At 18.0% G+C, this 9,734-nt stretch overlaps 1 protein-coding gene across 1 annotated transcript, besides 22 other annotated features; it reads right to left on the minus strand. All coding sequences in view use genetic code 6, as the record gives it.

Annotated features, from left to right (window-relative positions):
• Positions 1–1,070: 1,070 nt before the first annotated feature.
• Positions 1,071–1,124: a microsatellite.
• A 2,009-nt stretch (positions 1,125–3,133) lies between these two features.
• Positions 3,134–4,341, minus strand: IMG5_004750 (zinc finger lsd1 subclass family protein, putative; the record flags this gene model as incomplete). The annotated part of the gene is made up of 3 exons (XM_004039910.1): positions 3,134–3,150; positions 3,249–4,100; positions 4,182–4,341. The coding sequence occupies 3 exons, from the start codon at positions 4,339–4,341 to the stop codon at positions 3,134–3,136; spliced, it is 1,029 nt and encodes a 342-aa protein (XP_004039958.1).
• Positions 3,371–3,985: a microsatellite.
• A 592-nt stretch (positions 4,342–4,933) lies between the features above and the next one.
• Positions 4,934–4,991: a microsatellite.
• Positions 4,972–5,019: a microsatellite.
• Positions 4,973–5,024: a microsatellite.
• A 401-nt stretch (positions 5,025–5,425) lies between these two features.
• Positions 5,426–5,479: a microsatellite.
• Positions 5,480–5,601: 122 nt separating this feature from the next.
• Positions 5,602–5,650: a microsatellite.
• A 142-nt stretch (positions 5,651–5,792) lies between these two features.
• Positions 5,793–5,891: a microsatellite.
• Positions 5,797–5,841: a microsatellite.
• Positions 5,830–5,891: a microsatellite.
• Positions 5,892–5,897: 6 nt separating this feature from the next.
• Positions 5,898–5,979: a microsatellite.
• Positions 5,927–5,995: a microsatellite.
• Positions 5,966–6,000: a microsatellite.
• A 436-nt stretch (positions 6,001–6,436) lies between these two features.
• Positions 6,437–6,509: a microsatellite.
• Positions 6,458–6,530: a microsatellite.
• Positions 6,463–6,515: a microsatellite.
• Positions 6,495–6,530: a microsatellite.
• Positions 6,511–6,568: a microsatellite.
• A 2,894-nt stretch (positions 6,569–9,462) lies between these two features.
• Positions 9,463–9,567: a microsatellite.
• A 78-nt stretch (positions 9,568–9,645) lies between these two features.
• Positions 9,646–9,708: a microsatellite.
• Positions 9,646–9,714: a microsatellite.
• Positions 9,659–9,714: a microsatellite.
• Positions 9,715–9,734: the final 20 nt, after the last annotated feature.

Here is a 9,734-nt window from a genome sequence, read left to right on the forward strand (position 1 = left end):
TGAATATTATCGATTTATTATAAATATATAAATAACATCACATAAATTATGGTAGTAGCAACTAAATTCGACACAGAAGCATACAAATACCAATCATTTATACGAGTCACTTTAAATATTTAATTTATGTCATTAACAAGAGTTTATTTTCCTTGGGTTTTGCATTAACATATAAATTATTATATTTGATTTTAGTCATTAATATAATATAAAAGTATACAATCTTTAGAAATCCATTTGCCTTAAATATCTTATATACAAATGTAATTCCCAACATTATCTACTGTTTAAGATAAATTATAAATGCTGAATAAATGAATATCAAGTTGTATTTATTATTAATTAGATTCAAAAGTTATTGTCTTTTCATTTATGATAAATGAATGATTCTTTGAGTAAGGGAAATTATCATCATAAGCTATTACAGAAGAAGGATATTCTATATAATTTACATGGTATTATAGATTTTCTTAGTCTTTTTTTATATTTATACTATCATAGTATGCATTTTAGAATAGTTTCAAATGTTTTTCTTTTAAAACGTTATATGTTATTGTTTAAGTAGAAATTATATTTAGAGCCTTTATAGGATTCTCGTTAGGAATTAAAAACACATTCAATGTTTACGATATCGTTTTCATTATTTACATGTATTATTTATCTAATTAGGAGTTTTATTTATGATAGAATAATTTTCTATCAACTTATTAAATCTTTTAAATTATTTTTGCTTATAATATAAGAATTTATACTGATTAAAAAGATTTTTAATATTATGTTGTGTCAGAAATTACTATATTTTTAATTACTCCTAATTAATCTGCTATTATTTATTAAATATTATTAATAAATTATTGGATTTTATCAAATCCTAATTATAATATTATTTAATTGAGAAAGTTACCAAATATTAAATCTAATGTTATTTGCGTCTATATAAAATAGTCTTAAGAGTCAGTTTATTAAAAATAGTTTTACAAACTCAAAACTTCATTTAAAATTTCAATATATAATTATGTAAATTAAGAATTTGCTAGCAATTATAGGACACTCACATGATTAATAATATCATAAATAATCATATTATAATAAATAATTTTATTTTAATTTAAATTATTTTATTAAATTTAGGTAAACTAATTATTTATAAATGTATAATATGAAGAACTATCTTAAGTATATTGGTTTACTGTAATTTATTAAGTTATATTTCTTATTCCTCCTTTCGAATCTTATATTACTCCCATAATTAAGGACGCACCAAAAGGTAAAACAGTTTCAATACTACTATTTGGTGAGAAATCAGATAATAAATGTCTATTAATATATTATGCATTTAATAATTCATTATTATAATCATCTTAATCTTTATAAAAATAGAAAGAATAAGATAAAGGTTAATCAATATCAATACATCCCTTTATTAAAAGAACTTATTTATCTTACATATTTCTAATATCAAAGCCAGCAACTTAATCGAAAGTACAATGTTTGGGAGGTGTGTTAGCATTTAAAGAATAAGAAATTAATGTTGGTATTATAAAATTTGGATTTCTTACTGAAAATTTTAATTCAAATTAATTTTAATTTTAAAAGTCGAAGAAATATTCCCAAACTTTAAATCTAAGTTAGATGTAATTTGATGATATTATACTTACTTATTAATTCTAATATAAAATAACTCCTGTAATTACTAAGTCATCAACATTTGTATCTTCTTGACCATCAAATTAAATAAATATTTCTTAATTTAAATTTATTGTATTTTAAGTATTGTTAATAGAAATAGTAGGATTAATAGGAGAAACGGAATAATCAACCATTAATATTGTTATCTAATCAAATGATTTTATTCCATCTTTTGTTCCTTATAATTTAAATTAATATTATTAATAAGGATGTAATATATTCTTTTTTATGCTAATTTATAAGTTTTATGCAATTGGAGAAACAATTAAATTATTCGATGAGTCTTTACAATCATTTCCAGTACTGAAGTTGATGCATTACCAATTCATATTTATTCCATAATTAGTTGCTTTTAATTGAATTTTTTCACTTGAAGATAAATTAGGATCATCTACTATTGCTTGTATATCAAAACTTTAAGAAAATGATTATTATCTATTTCCTCCTAAAATTTAAACTAAAGGAGGACTAGAAAGAATTTATATTGGGAATAATATTTATTGTGTAATTTTAGGATTAGATTTTAAAGAAGCAATTATTTATATATTGTATGTTGTTTTCACTTTCATAATAAAAGGTTAAATTTAAAATTAAAACTAAGTTCCTTAAATTTATTATATGGAATCAATGTTTAATTATTCAGTTAAATTGTCATGTTATTTTATTTATAAGTCATAAACATTTTCTTATTAATAAAATATTTTCCATTATCTTCACATTACAAAAGATTAAAATTCAAACTCACATTCACTAAACTACTTCTATAAATTTGATTTGGATTTATATTTGCATTTATTTCAATCGATGTATCTGCTAAAGTTTCTATTATTGTGTTTGCAGTTGATGCTTGACCATTAACTAGGTAGCTACATATACTTAGAATTAGTATTATCCTTGTTTTTTCAGTTATAAAGGTGGTATTTCTAAAAATAAGTTGTTATTTTATTATTAGATTAATGTATTTATTTCATTTATTTCATTTGCCGTATTTACATTAGAAGAAACAAGCGTCCAAGTAATTTACTTTAATTTTCTATTTCCAGAATTAGAAACACTAGATATTCTTATTTAGGCTTATTAACATATCGAAATAGGACTTGTTTAAGTTAACTCAATAACTGGACTTGTGTCTAAAATTACTTTTCCAGTTATTTATTAAAGAAAATCAGGGCAATCAAATCCATTATTTGTTAGTTTGAATACACCAGGTTTTATTTTTATTATATCATCCTTATTAATAGTACTTACAGTATCAAGCTAAACTGTAAGTTTTTTTTAAAATTAGTTGAAAGAACACAAAATATTTCCTTATAATTTAGAAGAAATGAAGGCTTAATCCAAAGTTTCTATGCAAAGTTAATTAGTAAATTATAATTATGAAGAGTACTCTTATAAATCTAAATTTGCGAGAATTAGTCTAATTTATAAATTAGTAAAGTAATTATCAAAATCTATAATTAACTATAATAAATCTTCGCTAAAATATATTTTAGTCATTATAGTTAAGCATGAATCACATTATGTATTCAAATTCAATTAAAAATAATAAGGACTTATACATGTAAGACATTTAGTTGTATTGCATGAAGCACATCCAGTTGAAAAAGTAGAACACATAGTGCAAGCTTAATTGAAAACATTAGGATCATAGGAATATTAAGGACAATTACATTATTAAGGTACTCTATTCTGAAAGCAAATGTCACAAGTATTGCTATTAGAACAAGTTACACATTTAGCTAAGCAATCTGTACATTATCTGGTTACCGTATTTCCCCATTTACCTGCAGGACAGTCTATTACACATGAATTTCCATCTAAAAAATGTGACGGTAAACATGCTTAGCACGTAACATTATCACAAGTAGAACATCCAACAGATATATCAGAACATTTAAAACAAGCTTCTTAATAATTAGAGTTATCATAATTATGAGCAGGACATCCACAATCAGGTGCAACTCTATTCAAAAAGCAAGTGTCACAGTTGGTTGCATTAGAACATGTTTTACATTTAGCTAAGCAATTTGCACATTATCTGGTTACCGTATTTCCCCATTTACCTGCAGGACAGTCTATTACACATGAATTTCCATCTAAAAAATGTGACGGTAAACATGCTTAACACTTAACATTATCACAAGTAGAACATCCAACAGATATATCAGAACATTTAAAACAAGCTTGTTAATAATTAGAGTTATCATAATTATGAGCAGGACATCCGCAATCAGGTGTAACTCTATTCAAAAAGCAAGTGTCACAGTTGGTTGCATTAGAACAAGTTTTACATTTATGATCGCAATCATGGCAAGTTCTAGTCGCATTATCTACATATTTATTATTTGGACAGGCAGAAACACATTAAAAATCATTATAAACAAATCCACTTTTGCATAAATCGCATGAATCTTTTTTTGTACATTCTTGACAATTTGCAATACAATTAATACAACTACCTGCTTCTAAATATTAGTCTGTTAAACATTTACTACAAGAAACACTGTCAGTGCATTATACACATCCAGCCTTACATTCATTAGCATAAATTGCAAATTCCCTTATACCTAAAGATTCATTATCAGGCCATTCATCCAAGTTATTACTTATTGTCATATAGATATCTTATTCATTAGTAGTATAATCAAACATTAAAGTTAATATTTCTTCATTAGATGGTAACCCACATAGATTTGATGATGCAACAGCTTTTTATACACGTTTTGCATCTTATCCATTTATTTAAACAATAAGATATTCAGTAGTATCCCACGTATCAATCAAAATATACTTAAATTAGATTGTATAACTATATACTGGATTAGTTGATTTAAAGCTATTGCTTATAACACAATTTTATCCACATATTCCAAAACCTCCTAAAATAGTATATGTACCACATAAATTAACATAATTAATATTAATATGTCCTTATATTTTAAAACCACACAAATCCACATCATTTTTTGAAAAATTAGTGGATAAGCATCTTTATAACTATCGTAAATTTCGAAATTAAATATTTAAAATTAAGAATATAATTAAAAACATATTAAATTTAATCATCTTTAAATTTGAATTCAATGTTTACTTTTAATTAAAAAGAAATGTAATTAGTAATAATAATATTAGGTATAATTAATTTTTAAAAACATATATTTTATATTGAATATTAGATATAAAATTAAAAATAATATTAATTTTTAATATTAATATTAGATATTTTTTTTTGAAATAAATTAAAATTATATATCATAAAAATAATATTATATATATTATAAGAATTAATTTATTTTATATTAATTATTTTTTAATATTATATTAATTTTTCTATTTTTTTTAAATTATTATTATTATGATTTCTTTTAAATATATATATAAATAGTATAAATATATAATAAAAAAAAATACATATTATCAATCTGATATTTATAAAAATTTAAAACATGATAAAATAATATATCAAAAACTTTAATATAATAAAATTTTATAAAAAAAAAATATTTATATTAAATAGAAAATTTTACATATTTAAAAATAAAAATAATAAATAAAAAGTGTAAATATTATTAAGCATTAAAATATAAATTTTATTTAAAAAGATATTTTTTAATTTTTTATAATATATTTTTTTAACAAAATAATATTTTAAATATAATATATAAATATAAATGCTTATAATATATAAAATATATAATTTTGAAATAAAAAAAACACAGAAGTAATTTAAATATAAATTTATATTAATATTTTTATTTATATTTATATTTATATTTATATATATAATTATTAGAATAATAAATTTATTTATATTAATTTTAAACATTTATTTTAAAATAATAATTTAATTTTATATTTAAAAATATCTTTATATAAATAAATATTTTTTTAAAAATTATTTTACATTATTATAAATAGATAATTATTATATATTTTAAAAATAATAATAATTTATAATTTTCTATAAAATTATAATGTTTAATTTTTATTTTTTCTATATATTATCTATTTATTTTTATATTTTTTTTTTTTTATAATATATAATTTTATGATTTAAATAATATAATAAATAATATTAATTACAATTTTTTTTTCCATATTAATTTTTTTTTTATTATATATGTATTTTATATTATAATTTATTTTTTTTATTTTTAAATATATTTTTATTAATTTATACTTAGTTTTTTTTTTTTTAAATAAAATAAATATTTATATTAATACATATATCAAATACATTTTATATTAATATTAACTTTATAATTAATTACATTTTTATATTATATTAATTTGTATATATTATATTTTTGTTTTTTTTTTGATTTCTATTTAAAAATTATACTTTTTTTAATTAACATAAATATAAAAAAAAGTAATTACTTCAAAATTTATTAAATAAACAATATTTAATTATTTTTAGTTTTTTTTTTAAATATGTATATATATATGCTTTGAAATAGGAATTTTTATATGGTAAATGCAATACATTTTCTATTTATTTATTTCTTTATGCTTTATTATTATATAAATATTTTTTTTAATTTAATATTTTTCTTTTTTAGTTTTGATATATCTTTTATAATATATTATTTTAGTTTTTTTATTATTTTTACTTATATTTAAATTTAATTAAATTAAATAATTAGAAAAATAGAATTAATATTAACAAAGAAATTATAAATTGTTAAAATGAAAACAAATAGCTTTGTTTATATTAATATTGGTAATAAATTGTATTATAAATTAAAATATAAATATAAATAAACTTATAAAACAATATAAATAAAAAAAATTCAATAAAACAAAAAAATACAAATAAATAAAAATAAAATAATAAAAATGTATAGAATAAAATAAATAAAAAAATTTATAAAAAAATTCATTAAGAAATGCAAATTATCAATAATAATTTAATTTTTTTTATTTTATTTAATTATTCGAATATAAACAGCTAATTAATTAAATTCATATTATTTTATATTTAATTTATATTTTTTTCTTGATAAATTAGAAATCAAATATCAAATATGAAGAATAATCTGCAGAAATTACTTTTTTTACATTAAATTGTTATCAATAATTTACTTATAACCCTCCTAATAAATTTGAAGCTTTTCATGTATTTCTCTTAATATTCTTTTTAAATAGCTTTTTCCATATTAATTATAATCGTATTCTCATTTAGATTTTCTGGATAAGTTGAAAAAATCTTTAGTATTCAAAGGATTATTTTATGTGAAATACTTATAAAAGCTAGTTGTTAAGAAAAATATTTTAATACCTTTTGGGTATTCTTTATTATTAATACTATAGATATACATATTATATGTCTACTTTTCTTCCAAAAAACGAATGAAAAAATCTAAAAACTTATCCGAAGGTTTGCGGCTTTAAGTTTTGTATAATCATTTAAAGTAATTACCATAAAAATATTTGATTATATATTTTTGAATATATTTGGCTGTTTTTGAGGATTTTCTTAAGTTTACAAACCTAATCCTAGTTTAGAAAATATCATATTATGATATCTATAATTGTGTTCATCTATTAATTATTCATATTTTTGAATATCATAGTTATAATAATAGTAATCTAAAGAAACAAATGAATTATAATTTTGCATATATTGTTCCGTTTAAACCTCTTGTTTTATAGGATCAAATTATCTATTGCTATTTTTAAAATCTATTTTTCTATATACATCTTTTTCAAAATTTTCAATAATTTTTTTAGATTATCTAGTGATAGATGTATCTATTATCTTTCTAAGTATTTTTTATGGTTTTTGGGTTATCTTAATCTTCTAAGCTTTGATTTGATTTGATTTTATTTCTAAATAAATTCTTATAATTTTTAGTTTATATAATAATTTGCTAATCTAATTAATATTATTTTTAAATTCGTAAGTTTTGTATATATATTATTTTAAATAATATATACGTTTTTTATCATTATCCTATATTTTACTATTTTTTTTTATTTCTTTAATAATATCATATTAAAATTTTTCTAATAATTTATTAACTTTTCTTTATGCATTTGTATTTTCCATTTTATTTTAAATGTAATCTCTTAATTTTCTCAATTTCCTCTTAAAAATTTAAACTCTTTTTTATTTTATTTTCTCATAAATAAATAAAATAAATTTAAAATTATAAAATATTTTCTTTTAAAAATAAAATGTGTATTAAATTTTTAAAAATACATTAATTATATTCATCTTCATTACTCTTTTCACTTTAAATTTCCGACTCTTCATCAAATTTTACTAGAAAGAGAGAAAGAGCATTTTAACTATTTTTTAATACTTGAAGACTAAAAATACTACTTACACCTTCTTTTTAATTAATTTTCGGGGTATAATATTTACTTTACTTTTTCTAATTATTATCATTTTTTATAGGTCTGAAAAATTATTTAGTTTTAGAATCAAGTTCCATAGATTTTAATAAGATCCAAAAAATAAAGACTATTATCTTTTTTAAGGATATCAACTTAATTTTAATTGAAATTGTCAAAAAGATTAGAATCATATTAATAGATAATAAATTTAAATAAAATATTAAATACAATAAAACAACTATATTTAAAGTCTGATAAACTATGAAAACTTAATTAATAAAAATAATTATTGAAGCATTTTTTTTAAAAAAAAACTATTCTTCTAAATGCAGATATTATTGCTAGTATCATTTTCAAATGATCTTTGTGCATAAAATCACAATTTTAATTTTAAAATAAACAGCAATTAAAGAACATGTTTTTTAATAATAAAATACTATAATTCCATATTCAAAATTACTCAAAAGCTCCTCTTGTGTATGCTGATTTTCAAAATATTTAATAAAACCACAGTTTACGTAACCTTATTCAATGTTTAATTATTATACAGCTAAACCTATTGTTATAGAATATTTTTTATCGCTAGTTGTTTCATATTTTTTTACAAAATTTAATAAAAATTGCATCAATCTTGAGTTTACATTGTATTCTTCATCTATTAAATAGTAAGATTCAAAATTTAATGATATACCGAGTCTTTTTAATATTGAATCTTCCGTTTATAATTATTTTTAGAGTTTTAATCAAATAGTTTTTAAATTCTTATTAATTTAGATTTTAAGTAAATAAAGCTATTCAATTAACTAGAGGAAATTATGAATATTTTTCATTTTATAAAATTGGATTAAAATCACAGTTTCTATAAGATATTATTTCACAAACGTAAGTAAATGTTTCCTTTATTGTATCGAAGGAATATTTTTTTGAAAGCTTGTGATAAATGTGTGTCATAGTAAAAATCATTTAGATTTATTTATGATTTGCATGTTTAGCATATAAATTTTATTGTTTTTAATTTTAGTTTTATTAGTATATTTCTACAAGTAAATCAATATCATTTATACATTTAATACTTTTCCATTTGATGTTTTTGTAGTGAATTATCATTGTTTATGATTCTTCATTTTATATTATTTCAAAAAATAATTCTTAAATAAATGTGTATTTTTGCCTTGATTTAGGGATTTTACAAATTATTAGATTTATATTTTACTATATAATAATTTTATTTTAAATTATTATTTTATATGTTTCTTAAGTTTTTTAATTTTAATTAATTATTAAAAAAAATATAAAGAAAAAAAAAATTTATATATTAATTTTATAATTTAATAAATTTTAAATAATATATAGAAATGAATATATTTTATATCTCACATAATAATTATATTTTATGTAAAAATAAATAATTTTCTATAATTTTCTCGTAAATATTTATTTATTTTTTTATTTTTTTATTTATTTATTTATTTATTTATTTTATTTATTTAATTTATTAATTTATTAATTTTTTTTTTTTTTTTTATGTATTTATTTTTACTCTTATATATTTTTTATATAAATTAATATTTTTGTCTTAATAATTATTTTTAAATACAATATATTTAATGTTTTTATTCTAATAATTTTTTTTTTGAATTAATATTTTAATATTTTTTTTTTATTAAATATTTAATACATTTTAATATTTAAAAAAGAAATTA

This window comes from Ichthyophthirius multifiliis (assembly GCF_000220395.1).
Source record: "Ichthyophthirius multifiliis unplaced genomic scaffold scaff_1120509249446, whole genome shotgun sequence".
Taxonomy (NCBI): Eukaryota; Ciliophora; class Oligohymenophorea; order Hymenostomatida; genus Ichthyophthirius; species Ichthyophthirius multifiliis.